Source organism: Nerophis ophidion, linkage group LG10 (assembly GCF_033978795.1).
Source record: "Nerophis ophidion isolate RoL-2023_Sa linkage group LG10, RoL_Noph_v1.0, whole genome shotgun sequence".
In the NCBI taxonomy this organism is placed as follows: domain Eukaryota; kingdom Metazoa; phylum Chordata; class Actinopteri; order Syngnathiformes; family Syngnathidae; genus Nerophis; species Nerophis ophidion.
In genome coordinates, this window is record NC_084620.1 from 10,308,068 (window position 1) to 10,335,442 (window position 27,375).

Consider the following 27,375-nt stretch of genomic DNA (forward strand, 5'->3'; position numbering starts at 1 on the left):
TTTTATGTGTATGCTGATGGATAGACGCCTGCCTCTGGAGCTATCTGTTTATCTTCCTGCCAGCTGCAAGCACAGCACAGTAGCAGAAATGTGAACTGGTGCTATTCGCCGCCTCGTTTGACTTGAAGGGTGGACGTTTCAAGTCAAACGAGCACCAAATATTCCCACATCTCAGCGCACAAAAAGGGGAGCACTGGACCATGGATGGACCATCGGTGGGTCGATCCATCGCTCCGTCCCCCGTTAAAAGACCTCGCCACAGAATTAACATGTCGTTAACTTCTCCCTGCAAGAAAGATGACACGGCGGCTTTTGCACAGGGAAAGACGTGGACAAGAGAAGGCGTACATACAAGAGAGACATATAGAAAGGAGGCGTTCATGGGGCACAGAGGGAAGATGGTAATGTGATTTCAGAGGACAAGGAATGGAGGCTCACGCACTGACCTCTTAGTCATGTGAACGTTTCAACATTTTTAAGCTGGTGGCCCGCAGGCCCATATTCTGTGGCCCTCCACTTAACTTCATTGTTTAGTGCAGGGGTCACCAAGGCGGTGCCCGCGGGAACCAAGTAGCCCGTAAGGACCGGATGAGTAGCCCGCTGGCCTGTTCTAAAAATAGCTGAAATAGCAGCACTTACCAGTGAGCTGCCTCTATTTTTTAAATTGTATTTATTTACTAGCAAGCTGGTCTCGCTTTGCTTGACATTTTTAATTCCAAGAGAGACAAAACTCAAATAGAATTTGAAAATCCAAGAAAATATTTTAAAGAATTGGTCTTTACTTGTTTGAATAAATACATTTAAATAAATTCTTTTTTTTTTTTACTTCGCTTCTTATATCTTTCAGAAAGACAATTTTAGAGAAAAAAGACAACATTAAAAATGCTTTTAGGATTTTTAAACACATATACCTTTTTAACTTTTAAATTCCTTCCTCTTCTATCCTGACAATTGAAATCAATGTTCAAGTAATTTTTCTTTTTATTGTGAAGAATAATAATTTAATTCTTCATTTTAGCTTCTGTTTTTTCGACGAAGAATATTTGTGAAATATTTCTTCAAATTTATAAGGATTAAAATTCCACCAAAATATTCTGGCAAATCTAGAAAATCTGTAGAATCAAATTTAAATCTTATTTCAAAGTGGATTTTAACCTATTTAAAACATGTCATCAAAATTCTAAAATTAATCTTAATCATGAAAAATTACTAATGATGTTCCATAAATAATTTTTAAATTTTTTGAAAAAGATTCGAATTAGCTAGTTTTTTTTCTTCATTTTTTTGGGTTGAATTTTGAATTTTAAAGAGTTGAAATTGAAGATAAACTATGTTTCAAAATTAAATTTTCATTTTTTTTCGTGCTTTCTCCTCTTTTAAACCGTTCAGTTAAGTGTTTTTTTCATCATTTATTCTCTACAAAAAACCTTTGTTAAAAGGAAAAAAAATGTACGACGGAATGACAGACAGAAATACCCATTTTTATATATATATATTTATAGATTTATTTATTAAAGGTAAATTGAGCAAATTGGCTATTTCTGGCAATTTATTTAAGTGTGTATCAAACTGGTAGCCCTTCGCATTAATCAGTACCCAAGAAGTAGCTCTCGGTTTCAAAAAGGTTGGTGACCCCTGGTTTAGTGTAACTGCGGCCCGCGCATCCTAGATGGCTAAAACTTGCACGAATGATGATGGTCTTGAACCCCACTAGAAAAAAAACTAACTACAATATCAACAAATATAAACAGCACAGCAAACACATAAAGAGCAACCTTCTGTAAGCAAGCAGAAGTGTCTTTGACCATCTACTGGTCAGTTCTGTGTCAAAATATACAATTTGTAACATTTAATTTTACATTTACAATGTCTTAAGGCCTACCATAATTAAGGGTCACTATAGCTGCTGGGAGAAGGAGTTAACAAATTGAATCATATGATTCCGAAGGGAATACTTCATGGGGCTTAACCTCACCCGGACTATAGACTAGTTAAATTGCGTTCAAAACCCGTGCTCTAAGTGGTTGTGATTGACACAAAAGAAAACAAAGACAGAAAAATATTGGACTTTTTTTTTTCTCTCTAAAGTAAAATAAATACCCAGCATCAATCATCTTTTGGGAAACAGAGCTGTAAAAAGACACCATAGCTGCAGGAGCAATCAAGGGCCATTTATTATTTAACAAACCCTGAGTGGAAACACGCGTCACGCTAAAAGTGGAAGTAGATGCAATTAGCCGCTAATTACGCCGCATTACGACTGCATACAGTGATTGCCTCAGCTCAGGCAAAACACACTTTAAACATAGTTTTGATATTTAAGGCTTAAAAAACGACTTTATAGTACACGGAAAAACACTACATTACGCAGAATAACTATAATTTGTTATTATGGTCCACTATTTTGCAATGTTACATTATCTCTAGGGTTGTCCTGATACAACTTTTTCACATCCAATAGTGATATAGGTCCGATATCAGTAAAAAATGTGCTTCCGTGTAAAATGAGTGATATGACGTCTGATACAAGCAGTTTTGCAGCGTGTTTTTACTTGTGCTAAGCTAGACATTTAAAATGTCCTCCAACGAGCACACAAGGTTGGTCTTTTCTTCAAGAAAGTTTGATCATATTACGCCTGTACTGGCTCACCTGCACTGGCTTCCTGTGCACTTAAGATGTGACTTTAAGGTTTTACTACTTACGTATAAAATACTACACGGCCTAGCTCCAGCCTATCTTGCCGATTGTATTGTACCATATGTCCCGGCAAGAAATCTGCGTTCAAAAGACTCCGGCTTATTAGTGATTCCTAGAGCCCAAAAAAAGTCTGCGGGCTATAGAGCGTTTTCCGTTCGGGCTCCAGTACTCTGGAATGCCCTCCAGGTAACAGTTCGAGATGCTACCTCAGTAGAAGCATTTAAGTCTCACCTTAAAACTCATCTGTATACTCTAGCCTTTAAATAGACCTCCTTTTCAGACCAGTTGATCTGCCGCTTCTTTTCTTTCTCCTATGTCCCCCCCTCCCTTGTGGAGGGGGTCCGGTCCGATGACCATGGATGAAGTACTGGCTATCCAGAGTCGAGACCCAGGATGGACCGCTCGTCGGGACCCAGGATGGACCGCTCGCCTGTATCGGTTGGGGACGTCTCTACGCTGCTGATCCGCTTGAGATGGTTTCCTGTGGACGGGACTCTCGCTGCGGTCTTGGGTCCGCTTGAACTGAACTCTCGCGGCTGTGTTGGAGCCACTATGGATTGAACTTTCACAGTATCATGTTAGACCCGCTCGACATCCATTGCTTTCGGTCCCCTAGAGAGGGGGGGTTGCCCACATCTGAGGTCCTCTCCAAGGTTTCTCATAGTCAGCATTGTCACTGGCGTCCCACTGGATGTGAATTCTCCCTGCCCACTGGGTGTGAGTTTTCCTTGCCCTTTTGTGGGTTCTTCCGAGGATGTTGTAGTCGTAATGATTTGTGCAGTCCTTTGAGACATTTGTGATTTGGGGCTATATAAATAAACATTGATTGATTGATTGATTGAGTCAAGTCATTCGCAAAAGGTAAAAATAGCAGACTATAGGCTACTCGGAGCTAAGCTCGCAATAACACACAAGCTAGACATACGTAGTAATAAACAAGTATCAAATAATGTTTGCATATTACTTACACATACAAAGTCTCCAAGGCAGAGGCGTATTAGAAAGTATCCAGTAAAAAAACGTGTCTACATCATTTAACTTACTGTTTCATGAGCTTAAAAGTCCTAAATTATTGTGGCCACTAGGTGTCGCCAAAACAACAATAACAATTCCACTTGAACTTAAAGACAGCATAAGTCCATTACAGATGGTTAGTGATAAATATGTTATTGCTTTGTGCCTATCGTTGTTCTCTGACTAGTTTCACTCAAATCTTTTCTAACATTAGAAGTTAGAACAGTAGAAGCATTTAAGTCTCATCTTAAAACTCATTTGTATATTCTAGCCTTTAGATGGACCCCCTTTTTAGACCAGTTGATCTGCCGTTTCTCTCTCTTTTTCTCCTATGTCCCCTCCCTCCCTTGTGGAGGGGGTCTGGTCCGGTTGCCATGGATGAAGTACTGGCTGTCCAGAGTCGGGACCCAGGATGGACCGTTCCGCCAGAGTCAGGACCCAGGATGGACCGCTCGCCTGTGTATTGGTTGGGGACATCTCTGCGCTGCTGATCCGCCTCCGCTTGGAATGGTTTCCTGCTGGCTCCACTTTGGACGGGACTCTCGCTACTATATTGGATCCACTTTGGTCTGGATTCTCACGGTTATGTTAGATCCACTATGGATTGGACTTTCACAATATCATGTTAGATCCGCTCGACATCCATTGCTTTCGGTCCCCTAGGGGGGCCGGGGGGGATTGCCCATATATGCGGTCCTCTCCAAGGTTTGTCATAGTATTCTTTGTCGACGTCTCACTGGGGAGAGTTTTTCCTTGCCCTTATGCGGGCTCTACCGAGAATGTCGTTGTGGTTTGTGCAGCCCTTTGAGACACTTGTGATTTAGGGCTATATAAATAAACATTGATTGATTGAACATTCCACACTACAGAATAATACATGTATGTTTGATTGCTGCTGATATCGTATCGGTTCAATATTGGAATCAACCAATACTTAAGACTCCAATATCTGTATCAAATTGAAAGCGAAACAGATGTATTGGGACACACCAATACCACATTGATATCGCAACATTGAGTATTGGCCGACACGATATTGAAGTGATACAATATCACCATGAATCATACCAATTTTTAGGGTTGTGAATTTTTGGGTTTCCCACGATTCGATTCAATATCGATTCTTGGGGTCACGATTCGATAATATATCGATTTTTTTCGATTCGATTCTCGATTCAAAAACGATATTTTTCCGATTCAAAACGATTCTGTATTCATTCAATACATAGGATTTCAGCAGGATCTACCCCAGTCTGCTGACATGCTAGCAGAGTAGTAGATTTTTAAAAAAAAAAGCTTTTATAATTGTAAAGGACAATGTTTTATCAACTGATTGCAATAATCCACATTTGTTTGAACTATTAAACGAACCAAAAATATGACTTATTTTATCTTTGTCAAACATTGGACACAGTGTGTTTTCAAGCTTATGAGATGCGATGCAAGTGTAAGCCACTGTGACACCATTGTTATCTTTTATTATTTTTTATAAATGTCTAATGATAATGTCAGTGAGGGATTTTTAATCACTGCTACGCTGAAATTATAACTAATATTGATACTGTTGTTGATAATATTCATTTTTGTTTCACTACTTTCTGTTTGTTCTGTGTCGTGTTTGTGTCTCCTCTCAATTGCTCTGTTTATTGCAGTTCTGAGTGTTGCTGGGTCAGGTTTGGTTTTGGAATTGGATTGCATTGTTATGGTATTGCTGTGTAGTGGTTTGTTGGATTTATTAAAAAACAAACAAACATGTTTTTAAATAAAAAATAAAACTAAAAATCGATTTTTTAAAAATAAGAATCGATTCTGAATTGCACAATATAAACGATTTGATTTCTATTCGAATCGATTTTTCCCCTCAGCCCTACCAATTTTCATTACATATTTTGTAGTGTGGAATGTAAAAAAAGGTATGATCAAGTGATAATACTCAAACAGAAAACAATATTGAGCAACAGTAGATACTGTATGAGGAAAAACTGACCAAAGAACATTGAATGAAATATTTAAATCCAATATTACGCACCACTCCAAAGTTAAAGCCTATAAATTGAGACACTGTAAATATTGCAAACTTTTGCAATATATATCAATATATATACCGTATTTCCTTGAATTGCAGCAGGGCATATAGTATGCGCCTGCCTTGAATTACTGCCGGGTCAAACTCGCTTTGCAAAATAATTAGCGCATGCTTAGTATTACCGCCTGGTCAAACTCATGAAGTCACGAGTGACACTTCCTCTGTCATCATTTTCAAAATGGAGGAGGCTGATTTCAATACCAGTAATTTGAAATCGCATAAAGGGAAGAAGATTAAGAGCTATTCAGTAGGATTTAAGGTCCAAGCTTACATCACACTCAAATTTTTACTGCATACCTTTGGTACGTGCCGGAGTGAGAAGAGATTTTAAAGTAATTAGCGCATGCTTACTTTTACCGCATGCCTTTGGTAAGCGCAGGAGTGAGAAGAGGTTTTAAATTAATTAGCGCCCCGGCGGCAATTCAAGAAAATACGGTATATTTATTTTGTAGGGTGCCATTTTTGTTGTATACAGTATGCGTAACGTTTGCGGTAACATTTTGTGTAATTTCCGGTTTTCAGACTACACGTAAGTATTCTCATAGTAATAGTTTTATCATTTTCGCTGTGGATGCGGTAATAAAGTACTTGATCAATTCCGGTTAACAGCTGGTTGCTCTTCGCTGTGCAGTAACACGATTCCTGCCACACTTCTGTTAAAGCACACCAAACACTTATTTGACTGTTTTGCGAAATTACATCCAAGCTGGCTCATCGGTTAGCGAGATTTTTTGTGTCCTGCTCCGAGCTCAGGTCAGGGGTGTCGTACGCTTAGCTTTTTCTTGTATTTCAGGGACACTTGTATGAAATGTAGCTAATTTGCTGCCATGAAAGCGAAGATTAAAAATTTAGATGTTAGATGCAGTCGGATATGAGCCAATACAGTTTTTTTTTTAATGCTACTGACTGATATCCAATATCAGATTGGGACACCTCTAATTATTTTACTAATAGCTGCTACGCAATATGACCCTAATAGTAGCGCTAATGTTTCACTATTTAGTCTTATAAAGCTTTTCTATATTATGACGATGTTTATATGGTGTATGTACTAGGCCTGTGAATCTTTGGGTTTCCCACGATTCAATTCAAAATCGATTCTTGGGGTTACGATTCGATAATAAATCAATTTTTTTCGATTCGATTTGATTATCGATTCGAAAACTATATTTTTCCGATTCAAAACGATTCTGTATTCATCAATACATAGGATTTCAGCAGGATGTACCCCAGTCTGCTGACATGTAAGCAAAGAAGTAGATTTTAAAAAAAAGCTTTTATAATTGTAAAGGACAATGTTTTATCAACTGATTGCAATAACGTAAATGTGTTTTAACTATTAAACGAACCAAAAATATGACTTATTTTATCTTTGTGAAAATTTTGGACACAGTGTGTTGTCAAGCTTATGAGATGAGATGCAAGTGTAAGCCACTGTGACACTATTGTTCTTTTTTTAATTTTTATAAATGTCTAATGATAATGTCAATGAGGGATTTTTAATCACTGCTATGCTGAAATTATAACTAATATTAATACTGTTGTTGATAATATTCATTTTTGTTTCACTACTACTCTCAATTGCTCTGTTTGTTGCAGTTCTGAGTGTTGCTGGGTCATGTTTGGTTTTGGAATTGGATGGCATTGTTATGGTATTGCTGTGTAGTGGTTTGTTGGATTGATTAAAAAAAAAAAAAGATTTTTTAAAAATGAGAATCGATTTTGAATCGCACAATGTATTCGAATCGATTTTTTCCCACACCCCTAGTATGTACGCAATGCCACGTTACGCACCGTGCTGTTACTATGTTTTCACGTTACGACGCAGGACACCATGTAACAGTTTACGCAATGTCATAGGACTACAATGGCACTTGAAAGCTCACGACCTGGTGTTTACGATGGCAAGTTACACTACTGTCCTGTGTTCATTTGCAATGTGTCACTACAATTCTGTACAGCAAGTGGCGCTACTTTGTGTTACAGTTAGAACATATTACAACTCCACCACCACTACTGTGAAGAGCCAGTACTTTTACTGCGGCAGGTTAACATTATGTAACAACACACAGCTAGGCTGACGATATTCTGAAATCCCAAAAAGAGGACACATATATGCGTGCCAAGGCGGGCAACATGTCAAGGCCGGGACTAGGTGAACATTTGCCAATGATACTTGAACTTGGTTTATAAATGATATGTTTATTTAAATAAATCATTTTTTCTCCTCTGTTGACAGCAGTGTTGGCGCTAAGAAATTTCAAAATGGGGTCCAATGGACCCCATCAAGTCATAAAAATGGGATCCCACAGTAAATTTTTGGGGTCCCACTTTTTTGTAAGCTTTTTGACAACAAATGATAAACGTATGCATTGTCCTGTTATCTCACATTCTATTTTGTGTTTTGGAAAAAAGGTTTTCAAAAACGTTAATTCATTGAAATAAATAATATAAAAAGAAAACAAATGTGTATGCACATGTATATTTTTTAACTGTGTTAAAGTTGTTTATACGCCACCCTCAGTGCGACCTGTATGGCTGTTGACCAAGTATGCCTTGATTGTCATTTAAACCAATACCTTGCTCTCTCTGTCTCTGCCCCCCCCCCTCTTTACAAATGTTACTGCGTGCGCACACCTTCACAATTTGTTTTGTTTTTCACCCCTCTTAACACTGTACGTACATAGAAAATACACGCAACCTTAACACAAAATGCCTGACATTTGAGGCATTTAAGGAACCCCGCCCGGACACCCCGGACAGTCCGGCAAAAGAGGACATATGCGGGGAAAAGAGGACGCATGGTTAGTCTAACACAGCAGCACCACAAGACACTATTATTATTAAAACTACTATCTTATTGTGTTACTGCATTAAATATGTTACTATGTAAAACACAACACAAGAACAAAGGGTGTAGTTAGTAGTGAGAGAGGAAAACAATAATGATGTACACACGACAAAGATGCATATCTTTGGTCTAGTGGAGCTCACTTTAGAAGCGAGTCAAATGTGAGGTGTTGTTTATAGGAAGTCCTGGCAAGCTTCTCTGGAGGGGTAAAACATGCGCATGGATTCCTTTTCTGGAAGCCTAAAAGCAGCCGAGCACCCTTGGGAAGGGCTGTGCTTATTGGTATGCCAGGCCAGCGGCGTCTGGGGTGAAACAAACTTCATTCTACCACAGGGGACATGCTGTGGGACCCGTGTGCAAACGTCCTGGCCTTGTCGCACGGTGTAAAAGCAGCTGCATACACGTGCCCCCACGAGTGTGACATCATGCTTACGCTATGTCCGTGGGCACGTGCATGTCATTAAGGCGCCTGTTGTGCATGTGTACCCAGCCAAGTGTCCAGCAACATGCTGACCAGGTTGGATTGCCACGTCATTGTAAATAAGAAGCCTGGTCTTTGACTATATGATGTGGAATTCTGTACACCAACAGAATAGAACGCCTGAAGTGTACACACAATAGACACTCGACGTTTGACTTGCGTTGGTCTGATACATTGTTATGCCACTCCATCAGTGACCGCTGAGAATGCACAAATATATTTACATACATTCCACCGGCCCGCAGCGGAGCCATTTATAGATTAAATCCGTCCCCCTCGCTGCACAATTGACCAAAAAAAAACCCCAAAAAAACCCTACCACTTTATTCTGGATACTAAATGAATCTGGAAGAAAAAGTGGACCAGACCTGGATATTGCATCTTGTCACGTTGTATCTGTCAATGGGAAAGTGACGATGCAAAACAAATGCATGTATTTTTTTGAACAGGCCGAGCAATTTTAATAATATAAACCTTGTTTTTCAATGCCAAAGGTCCCATATTACACAAGAAGAGTCCCGATCTAATTTTATCATAGGCTTCAATAGAATAGAATAGAATAGAATAGAATAGAATAGAATAGAATAGAAAGTACTTTATTGATCGCTCACAATAAACTATAATAATAATAAATAATATATTACATATATCATATATACAATATATGAATAATATAAATATATTCTACATTTAAGTGCAGTCAAGAAGGAACATATGCATTATACAGTACTTTTGGTTTGTTCTGTGTCGTGTTTGTGTCTTCTCAAGTGCTTTGTTTATTGCAGTTCTGAGTGTTGCTGGGTCCGGTTTGGTTTTGGAATTGGATTACATTGTTATGGTATTGCTGTGTAGTGGTTTGTTAGGTTGATAAAAAAAAAAACAAAAAAAAATACGATTTTTTAAAATTGAGAATCGATTCTGAATCGCAGAAACGTATTCGATTCGATTCGATTCGTATTTGAATCCATTTTTTCCCATACCCCTACTATTTATTAATTAAACTTCTGGAATAGATGTATGCTGTCTTTAAATTAAAGTGGAGTGGTGATTATTTTTTGTCCACACTGAGTGTCACAATAACTCATGAAGTTCTCCTTGCCCACTGGGTGTGAGTTTTCCTTGCCCTTATGCGGTTTCTTCCGAGGATGTTGTAGTGGTTTGTGCAGCCCTTTGAGACACTTGTGATTTAGGGGTATATAAATAAACATTGATTGATTGATTGATTGAAGTTAAGCTTGTGATACAGTAAGTTGAATGATGTGGACACATTTGTTACTGGATACTTACTAATACACTTCTGCCTTGGAGACTTTGTATGTGTAAGTTAAATGCAACTAAAAATATTTGATACTTGTTTGTAATGACAAGTGTGCTGTATCAGACTGCAATATTGTTCAATGAAGGACACTTATTACGAATGTCTAGCTTGTTTGCTATTAAGTGATAAGCTGTTGTGTAACTGCTAGCTCCAAGTAGCCTACAGCCTACCATGTTTACCTTTTGTAAATTACTACACTATAATAGAAGAAAATACCATTCTTGTGTGCTTATTGGAAGACAATTAGATGTTAACTTGCTGTCCAGCTTTGCACAAGTAAATATTATATTGGAATCTTTTGTGTCAAGTTTTTTTGCTCATATCATACAGATATCAGTATTGGATCGGGACACCCTTGATATTTGTTGAAGAAAAACATTCAGGTCTCGCAACTGTAGCTGACTGATAGACAGTTTGCAGAGCATTGGGCTTTATTTTAAGATGTGTAGCAAATCCTGAACTTAAAAGAACAATTACGATCGTTTCTCACAAAAATGAAAAAAACAAGTGAGGGAAAAACAGGTTTTAGGAACACACATTACTTATTACTTCTGCATAATAGGAGACCTTTGAACAGTTCAGGTGTACTTAATGTGAGTGCAGCACCAACAAAGGGTCTGAAAGTGTGCTTCATGTGTTCGAAATTACAGAAAAATGCATCATAAGGCATTGCCACACTGCGACATCTGGCTCTCTCCACTCCCTGGACCTCATTGGGGCCAGGATCCAATGCAGCCCAGGGTTCCTAATCATTTGAACGCATGCAAGATTATTATCGCTCGGCCTGTTGCGTATGCACGTCATGTTCAGGAATGGGAGGGATTTGGACTTCCTACTTACGTTAACCTCAGTGATGGCTATGTCAACAATGCTACCCACAACTATCAAGGCATCAAATGTGTTCCATGCATCGACAAAATAATGCTGCGCAGGAGAGATGGAGAGAACAGAAAGAAGGCAGAAAAGAAAACATTGAAACAAAAAGCACAGAAAAAAAAACATCCTCATGTTGGTGTGAGTGGTAAGTTAGTCCGTCACTCCTGCCTGCCTTACTTCTGCATCAGTGTTTGGATCCCATGAACGGCCACCTTGGACTCAAAGATGGAAGAGGGGAAGAGGAAAGGTGGAGGCAAGGATGGAGGAGACGACACAAGAAGGACAAGAAAGGAAAGAGGCAGAGGCGGGCGGAGGGCGAGTACTTACGTTGATCTCACTGAGAATGACGTCTATTATGCTTCCAATTACGATGAGGAAATCAAACACATTCCAGGGATCACTAAAGTACCCCTACACAAGGAGGAGGGAGGGGGAGGAGTGAGGTAAGAGAGGAAGGTTAGAAGGGAAACGCCACCTTGTTGTGCCATCAAAACGGCCATATTGGTGCAGCCTAAGGGTGTGTTTACATGTTTTGGTCGAGTGTGAATGCCGACGATGCTGATATTTTCACCAGCTTACAATTCATGAAAAGATTTTAAAATATACTTTTAAAGAGCCTTGCTGTCCCACGCACGCACGCACGCACGCACGCACGCACGCACGCACGCACGCACGCACACACACACACACACACACACACACACACACACACTTCCAATGCATTTTATTTAACATCTTAGTAATTTTCTGTCGTTTTATCGCATGCCACGGTTCAGATGACAACATCCACACTTGACCAAATGAACAAAATGTACAAAGTGTGGACCCTTTTTTTGTACTGTCTTCTTATTTACCAAATCCAATATGGCTGCCAAACAAGGTGGCTTGCAAGACCCAAAAATAATTCAACTTCTTGCCCAAATAAAAACAAATCTATGTTCGATTATATCAAAATAACACTAGCGGCCAAGATGGGAGTGGGATTGAAAAAGGATGGGGTCACTCTGTAAGGTCAGGAGGGTTTAATGGTGTGTTTATTGCTGTAAGCTTATGTAATCATGGAAGAAGGGGACATGATTAATAATGCACCGCATGTTTTGAAGCAGGGCTTCTCAACAGGTGGGTCACAAAATATCTAATATCTCATGCATTATTTATTATTCATATGTGTGTTCCTCCTCACGTCCTTAATATTGCGCTCCAAAATGCACCTTTTCATGACAGTAATAGTCAGTACCTCCAGAATTTTGCAGGCTTTCATTTGGGATCATTGCTGCTTAAATGCCTGCATCTACGACAACTTTTTACAAAGTTGTGGCAAAAGTACTGACATTTTTTTTCCAATAACATTCAATCAGCTTTGAGGTACTTTATGAATATGTTATCAACATTTTAAGTTTCCTTGTAACCTTAACGTCAAAATGCCCACAGGATTTCAACAAAAATGGGAAAATAAACACTGGCTTGATATTTTACTCGTTTTAAACCACACTGACCTAAAAGTAGACACACTAAATGAGTTGCAGGCATTGGACAAAGTTGCAAGGCCACGCATAATTCGTGGGGATAGTTTGAATTTGTAGGATCGCGACCTCACAAATTCCTGGAGGGACTGAATGTTGCTTAAAAAGACAACACAGGCACTTGTTTTTATCTTTTTGGATGGTTTGACTTAGAGCAGTGATACTTGAGAACCCTCATTTTTGGCAACAAGCTAGCATTAGAGCACAAATGTTGTACTTTATAAGCAGAAATGTGTTAATATAAGAGTTCCCTTTAACATTAGTGGCACGCAGGTTTAGCATGAACATAATACGATGGGACAGATAGGAATAACAGGAGACTAATAATAAGAATAAAACAGTTATTTTACAGGTGACAAAAACAGAAATATAGACTACTGCTAAAATGTAATAACAAAAGCTATATGGGGGGAGAACAGGGTTGATTGTCATCCTCGTCATAACTTTCCACTTTCCACTGTCTCACAAATTGTAAAATTGTGAAAATTTAGGGAATCGGTATCTGAGCTCACTCGGGATGGTACCTTTCCCATTTGAACCGATACCGTACCATTCCCCACTACTTGGGAATTTATACTGGTATTTCGCTGTACTATTTTACATTTTTGTGTGTGTTCATGTGTTAATAAATGTGTGATTAATAAATCTTGTTAGTAATAAAATGTCAATTTCTTCAAAGAAACATTTAATGGAGTGCTGATAACGATAACTGTGCTGTACAGTTGTTATATTTTGTTTTCTTACACGTCTGAGTGTCATTTGCAAGTATGCAATTTGCCTGAGGTGTGTTGCTATGTTGTCAGGAAAAAGTCATTGCTATTAAGTCGATTGTGCCAGTCTTGTCTTTGTTGATTCCTACAAAATGTTTTTTTCTGTAGCGGCCTTATTTACTAAAGGTTTTCCTGTAATAAATCAAGTGTTAACTCGATAGTGCACAAAAAGCTAATCTACTAAATGTGTGCAAACTGGAATGCGTCTGTTAAGTGAGAATAAAGCGTGAAATACATTCTGCCTCTCTGTATTCTTTGATATGCACAATGTATGCTGATTACTAAAATGCCCACAATACTGGGAGGAAAGGATGCAAATATAACCATTCAGCACACACAATGTGATTTATCAACATGAAGACATGACATGAAGGTGAACTAAATGATCAAATGTTTCCATAGTGATGCCCCGTATAGTCCACGCAAAATTCTCATTTAAATGAGGCGGTCTGCACGGCTTTCGAATTGTAAACGCAGTGTTAGTGGATCACACGCAACACGCCTACTAATAGTACACGCAATTTAATAGATTGCACACAATGTTTAGTGCGTGGCATTTGGATCTTAGTAAATCTGACCCAAAGTATTGTACTTATTATAGCTGTTTTTTTTTTTTATTGTAATGTGCATCTGAGTTTTACTTGTAGTCACCATGTAAAATAAGTAATGGTAATTGGTATAGTATGTATATGTCATATCCAATGTAAATTAGCATTGTATCAGTATCAAAATATGGTACTGTTTGTTTTAATGTGAAATGGTACTTGGTACTACTAACAGAATTTGGCCAGTGACTACCTATAAAAGAACCAAATTCGTTACCCATCTCTAGGGCTCACCAACAAAGTATTTTCTTAACTAAGGCTTTTATTTTTAACCCTTAGAAAGTGAGAAAGCTATTGTTAGGATGGTTATTAGCTAGCTAACTCATTTGAGATCATTTCAAGCTTTGTCGTTTGCAAGAAATTAAATTTTGAGTGGGTTTTTGAGGTCGCTTGTCACATATACTGTACTATTACATACAGTAGAAATGTGTTGCTTCATTTTGTGTTCAAATACATACATTTATCTATTTGTCACTGCTTCAATTTAATCACATTTTTAAATGTTGTTGTGCTTTTTTGCATTGTTTATAATAACGTAACATGCAACCCAACGGTGTGTGACAACCATCCCTGTGACGTTATCGCTGTTTACGTCTGTTGCAGTGAAAATGAAAGCCATACAAGGCAACATTTTAAAGGGGAACTGCAGTTTTAGGGAATTTTGCCTGTTGTTCACAATCATTATGAAAAACAAGAACGCACATCTTTTTTCTTAGGATCCTAAAGATGATAAAATACGATGATAAAATACACTTGCTAGGTGCGGTTATTGGGAGTCACCGTTGCAACCTTCAAAGCCCTCTAAAACAACTTCAAAACCATTGGTCAATGTTTTTTATACACACTGCAAGTCTATGTATAATTTAGTAACATACATGTTCATGACAATATGTAATGTGTTCCATATTGATTGTATTTTGGTCATTTTATGCTTGACCGGAACTTCTTTTCTCAGCGCATTTATTTCCGTTTCCCTAGCAACGCACTTCAGACTTCCAGCAATAAACGTGTGTTCCTACTTCAGGAAACAAAGGCGAGTGCGTTCTAATCATGGCAGACTTGGTAACACACAATGAAGACGACTATTTTTGGACAAATTAATATTCACAACCTTATATTTTTTAAGCTGAATATACAGAGGTTGAAGCTGGATATACAGAGGTTGAACTAATACTTCTAGAAGTGAGCACAAACAGAGTGTGAAACGTCGGAAAGGACGGAAGCCGAGAGAGTTAGGTCGGCGTGACTTGCCGGTATAAATGTGGAACTTAGAGCAGAGCTATGCGGACATTTATGGAGCGCTTACCCAAAGTCAAATTTAAAAAAATGTCCCCGACCAGCTGGACCAAACGTACACATTTCCAACAAATAAGTGATAATGATACATGCAGCACACCATTCTACTACATACACTGTGAAATGTGGGCTAATACTTTACAGATACTGTAATATGATTCTTCATGTTTTTCAGTCAGTACAGATTTGTGTCCTATCGCATTGTGTTGTGCATTAGAAACTCAATAGCGATTCAGCTGCTGACACAAAAGCTGCCTTATCTTTTGCCGTATGTAGCGTAGCTATCTTACGGCTAACATTGAAGCATGCCGTCCCAAGACATTATGTCACTATGTTAGAAAAAGAGTTCCTCAGTGTTCGCCCTGACAAATAAAAATGTTGCTACAGCTTGGTTTTTACACAGGTTAAGGAACATAAATGAAGTACTGGTCGGGAGTTTTTGGACACATTTTAAAAGTAATTTAGAGGCAGAATTGATTGTTCACATTAACCGCATTGCCAGCCACCAAGAACTAATTGATTTTTACAAACTAAAATGCAAAAAACCCCCCAAAACCTTTGTCTTTCATAAAGATTGTGAACTATAGCCAAAACAATAGGCAGTTTAATGCAGGAATAATTATTGAAGATGTTTAGATGGTGAAGAGTAATTCACTTCAGAGTAAAAAGCGTGACAACCAACCCCGTTCTCTCTTGCTACTTCTGTCATCAAGTAAAGTGTCTTTAAAGAAATGTTAAAATGACCTCAACTTGACAGAAGGTTATTATATCAGATCATGGAGATAAAGTACCCATGAGTGTGTTATTTCACAGCAAACAAGTTCCTACCCTGGGCTTGAAGGCAATTAGCTTGAGGATCATCTCCACGGTAAAAAGCCCCGTGAAGAGCATGTTGAGGATGTTCATGGCGTCGTTAAAGTTCTTCGTCTGGCCGTGATGCTGCAAAAAACGTGAAAAAGAACCAATAAAGGTGCAGAATGAACATCAAGATATATTCTGTGTGTGTGTGTTACCTGCATGGCCAGACAGATGGTGTTAAGAAGGATAAGGGTGAACATCAGGTACTCGAAGTAGGTGGAGTTGACCACATACCACACCTTGTACTGGTAGGGGTTCTTGGGGATGTAGCGGCGTAAGGGGCGGGCCTTCAAGGCATACTCTACACACTGACGCTGTGACAAAACACCAAAAGTTAAACACTCTTAGATCATTTATCCATTCCCTTTCTATACTGCTTGTCTTCATTAGGGTCCCAGGTGAGCTGGAGACAATCCCAGCGTGGCAGACTCACACTCAGGTTCACATTCACATCCATGGATGATTTAAAATCTCCAAAGAACCTAACATGCATGTTTCTGGAACTCCACAAGGAGTAGGTAAGACAGAGTTTTGAATCCTCAACCTATTCCGCCCAATCTGGGCCATTTGTGCCGCAAATAAGTACAGAAAGATAATTGTCTTGTTTACATTCAAGTATGGTGTAAGGCTGTACGAGTGCTGCCAGCATTGTGGGAGCGGCGGTTCCTTGAAAGGAAACCTGAATTACAACGTGGACTGAGATATTGTTACGTAAAAACTGGCTTTCCAATGTGATAACAAGTCCAATCAAACCTCCAAGATGATCAAGTATTCAGTTTTCTGATTCTGAGTTCGTCATGCTAAAAATGTCCTGATAAATCTTTTGTCACCTATAATACAATACAGATATTGCATTCTTGAGTAATGGCCAATACTGATATTGATCAATTATGATATCAGCATTGATCACTCAGTAAATCAGGGTTATTCAACTGATATCAGACCGAGTTCAGCTCAAAACTTGGGAAAGCCTTTTTGCAGCAAGTTCCTAAAATCACTAGTTTTAACACTAGTCCTGTTGTATAGAGGAATTTGTAGCAGTGTAAACACATAGGTAGACATTTTAACCTCCTAAATGTCAGCAACTACTACAGTGGACACATGCATTTTTTTCTGAAATGTGTAACTCTGACTAAATAAATACGCTTTCTGGAAATTTGGCCAAGAGAACAATTTAGTTGAAAAGTCCTGTCATTTATAATGTATTATTTTTTGTGGGTCTTCAACAAGTCCAATTTAAGACATTCTAAGATTATTTAAGACCATAATTTATACAATTTAAAACCATTTCACATTTATACTGGCAAAAGCGGAAACAGACCTAAAAAAAATAAATGTCTCCATTCATTTCCGGTTCAGTAATGGAAAGAAAAGGAAAAAGATGTCAAACATCGACCCAAAAAACACCAGAACCTACAAATATTCTAATAAATAAAGATCATTTATGTTAATTTTCAGGGTATACTTCGTATAACTTTTTGTACATGAATTATTGGAACAATATTTTCCCACAACATGACTTGGTCAACAAGGAAAGAACAATATTTCTCCAACAAATCATTTTTTTTTGGAGAAAGTTCAGTGTCGCCTTACTCCTACAAAAATCAGAATGTTTGACTGTGTTGAGGGGTTGAGAGTATTTTAGGAATGTGCAGAATCTTCATTGTAAAATCCCAAAGAGCATTGTGTTCCAGTAATGACAATTTTGTGTGACGTTGAAAAGCTTGGAGCATATTTAAAAAAAGAACGTGACTTTAAGCAAAGCGGCCAAGATGGTTGCAAAACATTTGATCAAATCCTACGAATGTCGGTCGGAACCCATCCATCCATCCATCCATTTCTACCGCTTCTCCCTTTCTGCGCCGCGGGGGGTGCCGAAGCCTAGCTCAGCTGCATTCGGGCAGTAGGTGGGGTACACCCAGGACAAGTCTCCACCTCATCACAGATAGACAGACAACATTTACACTCACATTCAAACACTAGGGAACATTTAGTGTTGCCCATCAGCCTATCCCCAGGTGCATGTCCTTGGAGGTGGGAGGAAGCCGCAGTACCCAAAGGGAACACACGCAGTCACGGGGAGAACATGCAAACTCCACACAGAAAGACCCTGAACCCGAGGATCGAACCCAAGACCTTTGCATTATGAGAAACACGTACTATCCCCTGGTCCACCGGCACATTCCTTAAATCTGTGGGATCCTATAACATTTTTAGGAATTCTGTTTTCTTTGGGTCACTTTTGTACAATGGCAAATAACGCTGGCTTTAAACACACTGAAAGGACTGATTGTATGTTTAATTGTAAATATAATGTTACTTATACCCTACATTGACATAATGTTACTTTTGCTCTTTTTCTTGCCGTGGACAGCCATGTTTGCTACTGTTGCCTCGGCAAATTACGTCATGGACGCTTTTGATCGGCTTAAAATTTCCTTACAGTCGACTGTGTATGCCTTTAAGTGGGGACATAGATCATATTTGATAATGTATGGTACAGGCCAGAAGTTTGGAAACACCTTCTCATTTCGATGCGTTTTCTTTATTTTCATGACTATTTACATTGTGATTGTCACTGAAGGCATCAAAACTATGACACCTGTGAAGTGAAAACCCTTTCAGATGTGCAAAACAGTTATCAGAACAAAGGGGGGCTATTTTGAAGAAACTAGAATATAAAATAGGGTTTCAGTTATTTCACTTTTTTTGTTAAGTAGATAACTCCAGGCCCTGCGATGAGGTGGCGACTTGTCCAGGGTGTACCCTGCCTTCCGCCCGATTGTAGCTGAGATAGGCGCCAGCGTCCCCCGCGACCCCGAAAGAGAATAAGCGGTAGAAAATGGATGGATGGATGGATAGATAACTCCACATGTGTTCATTCATAGTTGTGAGGCCTTAAGTGACAATCTACAATTTATATAGTCATGAAAATATAAAGAAAACACATTGAAAAGAATGTGTGGCCAAACTTTTGGCCTGTACTGTACGTGAGTGGATGAAAATATTTAGTGTTTGTGTGGTCAGTGGTCTAATTCCCACCTAATTCTAACCAAGTGTGCAACCCAAGACTAGACTTTGTGAAACCCATCAGAGTACCTGGTTCTTGTCCAGCTCGCAGTTCTTGTATTCCTGCTCTCCTTGCTCTTGGAACGTGACAATGACAAAACCCACAAAGATGTTCATCATGAAGAAGGCGATGATGATGATGTAGATGATGAAGAAGATAGAGATGACCACGCGGTAGTTGTAGATGGGGCCCACGTCCTCTGCGTGAGAGTCGATGGCCTTGTAGAGCAGTCTGAAAGAGGACGATAATTGTTAGGAGATGATGTTTGTGTGTGTGTGCGTGTGCGCGTACCCACCCTGGCCATCCCTCAAAGGTGGACACAGCAAACAGGGCCATCATGCCTTGCAGCACGTCGTCAAAGTTAAAGTCGCTGTTCTCCCACTGTCTTAGTGCTCTTTCAGGTTTGGCCACGTTGCCGTCCTTGTACATTATATAGGACCCCCTGCAGAGCACAACACACATTAAACATTTAATTGTGGGAATGCTTCTTTTTTTATATTCCCGACATTCCCAAATCACGAGGAATTCCACATTTTATTGGACTTTCGAATGGTTCGTTTTCAAACTTCCGCATTACTCAACCGATTTAACCATTCCACCAACAAAATTTCAGTTATTCAGGATATTCAGGCTATCTTGTTTTTGTATCCAAAAGATTTACAGTTTTCCCACTTTTCCGTAACAATTATTCTTCATTAAAACGTTTCACTACTTCTACATTTCCCAACCGATGTGAACCGTCCAAAGTCATAATGCTATTTGCAAATGTTAGTAATATGCTAGCATGCTAACGTTAGTATGCTATCTTTTTCAGCTAATATTGAAGGTGTAGAGGGGTTTGGATTTTTCACATTTCAAACAAAGCATTACCGATATCCCTATTGAAGGGCGGAAGTTAGCGAAACGCTAACTGTTGGCGATGATTTTTACAGTAATATTCATAATGCCAACGACGTGTGCTAACGTATTACTAACTTGTATCGCATTATTCAACGTATTTCTGGACAAACAGAAGCGGCTGAAAAGAAGAGTTAATGGTGAAGGCGAGCATGGATTGCTGCAATCAACCGAGGTGTGATGTGCTAATGACGTCGTGTTTGGATCCATCCATCCATCCATTTCCTACCGCTTATTCCCTTTCGGGGTCGCGGGGGGCACTGGCGCCTATCTCAGCTACAATCGGGCGGAAGGCAGGGTACACCCTGGACAAGTCGCCACCTCATCGCAGGGCCAACACAGATAGACAGACAACATTCACACTCACATTCACACACTAGGGCCAATTTAGTGTTGCCAATCAACCTATCCCCAGGTGCATGTCTTTGGAGGTGGGAGGAAGCCGGAGTACCCGGAGGGAACCCACGCATTCACGGGGAGGACATGCAAACTCCACACAGAAAGATCCCGAGCCTGGATTTGAACCCAGGACTGCAGGACCTTCATATTGTGAGGCAGACGCACTAACCCCTCTGCCACCGTGAAGCCCGTGTTTGGATCATTTTAGGTTAAAGATTTAATAAATAAAAAAAAAATGTTTTAAATGAATAAAAGCCCTGCTTTGCATTATCTTGATGTGCTTAGTTGAATAACTTTGAAATTAGTTGTATTGATAAAAATAATGCTCACTTTTCTTATCCGGACTGTATAGCCTTCACATAAAACAAAAGTGAAGTGACTTAACATCATTCTACCGTTGCTGCCTTACAGTCACAGTGTGCTGAGATGACATTAGATTGGTTATCTGTGATTATCCTGGGTGTCAAACTTGGGTCGGATCCTTTCTTAGAGTGCATTACTCGGACTGGCTTGATTACCCAATGTCCACTGGGCTTATAGAGATAAACACAGATGTCAAGAATCCACCCACAAACAAAGCCGCCATGGCTATATTGACGCTTATAATTTTGAAAGTCTTTCAATGTGTAAAATGGGATGGGTTGAACAATTAGGTAGTTCACAAAGTCCGGGTATGAGACATCAATATTGTTGATGTTGACTGTACAACTCCTCTCTGGGGAGTGGGTGTACTAGGATGACAGGGGATACAAAACAATAACAATGCAATACCTTTTCATGACATGGTCACAACTGCCTAGTTTCTCTTGTTATATTCTTATTTTACTGTTATATTTTTATTCCCATGGTTGCTTTTTATTTGTATTCTTATTGTAATATTTTTCAATTTCTTTTCATTTATACCCCCATTATTTACTTTTTAAATTCGATCTCAATTCTGTACACTGCTGCTGGAATTTTAACTTTCCTGGAGGAACTCTTCTGAAGGAATCAATAAAGTTCTATCTATCTATCTATCTATCTATCTATCTATCTATCTATCTATCTATCTATCTATCTATCTATCTATCTATCTATCTATCTATCTATCTATCTGAGGCCACCTCAGTAGAAGCATTTAAGTCTCACCTTAAAACTCATTTGTATACTCTAGCCTTTAAATAGACTCCCTTTTTAGACCAGTTGATCTGCTGTTTCTTTTCTTTTTCTTCTATGTCCCACTCTCCCCTGTGGAGGGGGTCCGGTCCAATCCGGTGGCCATGTACTGCTTGCCTGTGTATCGGCTGGGGACATCTCTGCGCTGCTGATCCGCCTCCGCTTGGGATGGTTTCCTGCTGGCTCCGCTGTGTTGGATCCGCTTTGGACTGGACTCTCGCGACTGTGTTGGATCCATTGTGGATTGAACTCTCACAGTATCATGTTAGACCCGCTCGACATCCATTGCTTTCCTCCTCTCTAAGGTTCTCATAGTCATCATTGTCACCGACGTCCCACTGGGTCATTATTGTCACCGATGTCCCACTGGGTGAGAGTTTTCCTTGCCCTTATGTGGGCCTACCGAGGATGTCGTGGTGGTTTGTGCAGCCCTTTGAGACACTAGTGATTTAGGGCTATATAAGTAAACATTGATTGATTGATTGATCTATCTATCTATCTATTTATCTATCTATCTATCTATCTATCCATCCATCCATCCATCCATCCTTCCAGGAAGTGAGGTCTTTGCTTCACTCAGACATGTCGATCTTGCATGGATCCTTACATCCAATTACGGCTGTTTGCTCCTTATAACAACGAAGGGACTTCTTATCTAAATGACTCACAGTATTTCTCCATTGTATCACAGCCGGTGCAATGTTATTTTCTACTGAATAGGACGATAAATTTTACGTGTAGCGCTATCGTGAACGATGACGCTCACCCTTCAAAATAGATTAGTTCAATTCAATGCACTTCTGGAATGTCATATCCTCTGTATTTTTGTTAGGTGACAAAAGGATGATGATATGACTGACTGTAAATGTACTTTGTGTAAGTACATCACCATGCGTAGATCATCCTCTCTCAATATACGATCTTTGGTCATGCATAGCCAGCCACAACTCCAACGGTGTAACGCAAAGAAGTCCACTTTTACTTTAAACCTTATCCGATCCAAAATCTGCTGTCACCATAACGTTAACATAAATCATACTGATGTAAAAAATGTTGCTTTCACCTGAATGAAATTGATGTGAAACGCTATCGGTATAATAACGTTGTCGTGTCAGTCAGGGGCCGCCCCACCCCACATGCAAAACACACGTTCTGCGTAAGGGGTAGGATGAAGGGGGCGGAGACATTTTGCGTGAAGAAGCAAATTATAATCTAAATAATTGAATGACGAGGCGCTTCACATATTACTTTACCCCAAATGTAATCCTGGCCACGTCATGCTCTGTTTCTGATTAAAATATGAAGGCTAAATTTCCTCCATCACTTCCTGTGGCTCCATGGCAGATTTAATTAGTACTAGCCGTGCAAAGCTCAATGTTTTGAGTTCAAAACCCCAGTCGTGGTTAAAAATTCGATATGTTTTTTTAATTTAATCTTTAATGATGTCAAAATTGCCTAATTATCTAAACTTCCGGATATGAATAAAAAAGTGGACTGTTATAAAATCATGTTGATTATCAAATATATTATATTAGTGTTATAGCTCAATTCAAGCTTTTGTTGATCTGGAAATTCATTGTGTTGCTCAAGGTAATATCATTTATATGGTGCTGGGATAGCCATGATTTCAGCCTTTCAGAGTTCCACATGGATAACTAAATTTTGACGTCAGTATTAGTCAATTACTAGATACGGCCCGCCTTCACGGTGGCAGAGGGGTTAGTGCGCCTGCCTCACAATACGAAGGTCCTGCAGTCCTGGGTTCAAATCCAGGCTCGGGATCTTTCTGTGTGGAGTTTGCATGTTCTCCCCGTGAATGCGTGGGTTCCCTCCGGGTACTCTGGCTTCCTCCCACTTCCAAAGACATGCACCTGGGGATAGGTTGATTGGCAACACTAAATTGGCCCTAGTGTGTGAATGTGAGTGTAAATGTTGTCTGTCTATCTGTGTTGGCCCTGCGATGAGGTGGCGACTTGTCCAGGGTGTACCCCGCCTTCCGCCCGATTGTAGCTGAGATAGGCGCCAGCGCCCCCCGTGACCCCGAAAGGGAATAAGCGGTAGAAAATGGATGGATGGTTAGATACGGCCCTGATTGTATGTATAGATCTAAATATGATGTTTTTTTTGCTCTATGTCACAGGTGACAAATGTTTTGCCTCCATGGTCCAGAGTGAAAATGTGCCACTGGGCCTTAGCCAAACACAGCAATTTTAAGCATTCAGCTGCACAGTAAGTGAGCAGTTTAATTCCATAACACCATTATTTAAGGTAGTGTAGAGGATTACGTTCTATAGATGGTAACTTGTTAGCCTTGCGGACATGCCATAAATGATTGTGTGAGCTTAAAATATTATGAATAAGTATACAGTTTTGGGAAGACACCCTTTGGCAGGCCAAACAAAACGACTCGGCGGACGGATTTTGGCCCCCCGGCCCCTCTTTGGGCACCCCTGCTCTACATTGTTTTTTTTCAGTTTATATTACAGGTAAACAGCTCAGAGTCATATATTTGAGTAAATAAGCTAAATTTCCCCCAGGGATCAATAAAGTACTTTCTATTCTATTCTATTCTATCCATCCATCCAACCATTTTCTACCACTTATTCCCTTTGAGGTTGCGGGGGGCGCTGGTGCCTATCTCAGCTACAATCGGGCGGAAGACGGAGTACACCCTGGACAGGTCGCCACCTCATCGCCGGGCCAACACAGATAGACAGACAACATTCACACTCACATTCACACACTTGGCCAATTTTAGTGTTGCCAATCAGGTGCATGTCTTTGGAAGTGGGAGGAAGCCGGAGTACCCGGAGGGAACCCACGCATTCACGGGGAGGACATGCAAACTCCACACAGAAAGATCCCGAGCCTGGGATTGAACCCTGACTACTCAGGACCTTCGTATTGTGAGGCAGACGCACTAACCCCTCTTCCACCGTGAAACCCTATTCTATTCTATTTTAAATGTTACATGATAACTGTTAGTTATGCCCCCAACAGTCATATTTTTGTGACTTGACACTATCCAGCTGGTGTGCTAACAGTTAGCATTTCAGTTCGGCTTTGGCTTTTCAGCATTTACACGCAATTTCTGCAAAAAAGCATTTTGTAGCCGCTGGTGACTGGTGTTGCTGCAACTGAGCGTCCTCTTTTACCTGCAGTCTGCCTGAGTCTGTTTGGAGCTGTCGCTGCAGGTGAAAAACTTGCCCTGATGGAACAGCAACACATTAACATTAACGATAAATCCACAGCGTGACATCCACAGCGTGTCTACCTTGAAGAGCTGCACGCCGATGCAGGCGAACATGAACTGGAGCAGCGTGGTGACGATGACGATGTTGCCGATGGTCCTGATGGCCACGAACACGCACTGGACCACATGCTGAAAGAGGCAGGAAACCACCATAAGGGTACTTACTGTACTGTCTGGACATTTGTTTTATTTACGGAAATGTTAGAGCGCTCACCTTCAGCCCCTTGGCTCTGTTGATGGCCCTCAGAGGTCGAAGGACTCGAAGAACCCTCAGGATCTTGACTACGTTAATGGCACTCGACCTGCAACCAGGATTTCAGTCAGGCAGGGACATAACCTTTATTTTGTGTCAAGAAAATGGATGTAGCAACTGTGATGAAGTGAGTACACCACCCTGCTTATAGGCCATAGAAATGACTATACGTTGGAGTAGTCAGTGTACGGCTTTTGTATCACAGCACAGTTAATTATCCACTGAAAGATAACCATGTGGAGCATGGTTATTGTTTGGTATAAATGTGAGGGTTGTATTCACTTCTCTGACAAACTGAAAACTTTTGTGCTGCATCCATTTTTGAAATAGTCCTTTGGCAAATTGCCTGAAGCTACGTTGTGGTTTTCACAGCGTTCGACAGGGGCAAACGTACAGCAACGTTCAAACGCTGTAAACACAGACATGATCACCAAAAAAAACACACAAACACCATAAAAACACACAAAGGTAAAATGCGGGAAATTAAAAATGGTTCTACCGCACAAACGCTGCAGGATAAAAAACAAACAAACAACAAAACCCCCGACAAACACAAGCATGACAGAAATTCTGCAAGTTGACGGAACACAACATAAGTTAGCTATTCTAGCAGCTATATTTCATACATACCCACATACATAGGTACATACGCACACACACACACACACGGTACATAGAAACACACGCACATTCACTGTACAAACATACTGTACATACACATGCACGAACAGTATACATACACCCATGCATATAATCACGTTTCATCAAACATATCTTAACGTCGGACAGGACACGTTTAGAGAAAAAAAAATGGCTATACTTGCAGAGGCGCCAGACATGAGCGATTTACATGTCAACATTTGCAATTGAGAATAGGATACATTTTAAAAAAGATAATTGAAAATAGTTGAAAATAACTGCCTAGTAGTGTAAAAGTGTTATTTTTAAGTGTTATCCGCTAAAGATAGCTTAGAAAGTTATGGTCAGATTTTGATGAAACTTTTGCAAAATGTCAGAAATGGGATAAAAAACAGGTGATTAAATTTTTGGGGGATGGAGTGAGGACTTTTTTTCCCCTATTGCGAGGTCTGTGTTCTTCAACTGATTTTTTAGTTCTTAAACAGCTCTATTATGCAAAACCTACTTTTCTTACCTATTGATATGTGCTGTTGTGTATTTCGGATCTGCATACATTTAAAATAAAAATGTGGCAGCATTGCACACATTTTTATATTTATATAAATATATAAATATAAATATTTATACATTTAAATATTCATATAATGGGAAACGAGAAGTTTGGAATTTACCCCATTGGTTACTTTTTGCCATTGGTCACGTCAGCGCATTATCCGTTCATGGTAAAGATTTATTTAAAGTGCTTTTCAGTGACTGCCATTATTCGACGTTATAGTCAATAAGTTCCTTCTATTTCGTTATTCTTTTGTTGTGGGGCAGAGTGGCACATGCATCCTCCGCTGTTGCCATTTCTAACACAAAGTAGTGTATAGTTCCAACTTATATCTGTCAGTGAACTCGCTATGGAAGTGCTGAAAACTGCTCAGAAAGCGGCTTGAAGATGGTCTGTAAGAAATAATACATGACCAAAGAACCATCATTAGATGTTATGTAGACCACAAGGATGTGCTTTAAATGTAGAAAATAATTCATAATATGACCCATTTATGTCTTTGGTAAACACTTTACCGTAAATGGGTTTTTCTATGACAGTGTACAATATTACGTCCTAAGTCTTGTATCAGACAGATATCCTTTATATCTGGCTAAATTCCTGTTCATTCATCTAACTTCCTGGTAGCCTGGTTAACTTCTGATTTGTTCCATGAACTTATGTTTTTATGAGAGGTGTGTTTTTGTGGACTTTTTGGCACAATGACAATATTATATTGGAAATGTTATTTTTGTTCTTTGAATTGTGTAGAAACTGTAGATGAAAATGTTTGTTTTTTCC

At 39.6% G+C, this 27,375-nt stretch overlaps 1 protein-coding gene across 2 annotated transcripts in view; it reads right to left on the reverse strand.

Annotated features, from left to right (window-relative positions):
* The window catches only part of cacna1c (calcium channel, voltage-dependent, L type, alpha 1C subunit), a 349,919-nt gene that overhangs the window by 44,682 nt on the left and 277,862 nt on the right, over positions 1-27,375 (reverse strand). For both annotated transcript variants that reach the window (XM_061912264.1, XM_061912263.1), the window contains exons 25-32: positions 25,365-25,452; positions 25,172-25,279; positions 25,053-25,105; positions 19,742-19,888; positions 19,476-19,677; positions 16,532-16,690; positions 16,347-16,457; positions 11,652-11,735 (exon numbers count right to left, since the gene is read on the reverse strand). In XM_061912264.1, the coding sequence (XP_061768248.1) occupies positions 11,652-11,735; positions 16,347-16,457; positions 16,532-16,690; positions 19,476-19,677; positions 19,742-19,888; positions 25,053-25,105; positions 25,172-25,279; positions 25,365-25,452 (952 nt within the window). The remainder of the gene's footprint in view (positions 1-11,651; positions 11,736-16,346; positions 16,458-16,531; positions 16,691-19,475; positions 19,678-19,741; positions 19,889-25,052; positions 25,106-25,171; positions 25,280-25,364; positions 25,453-27,375) is intronic.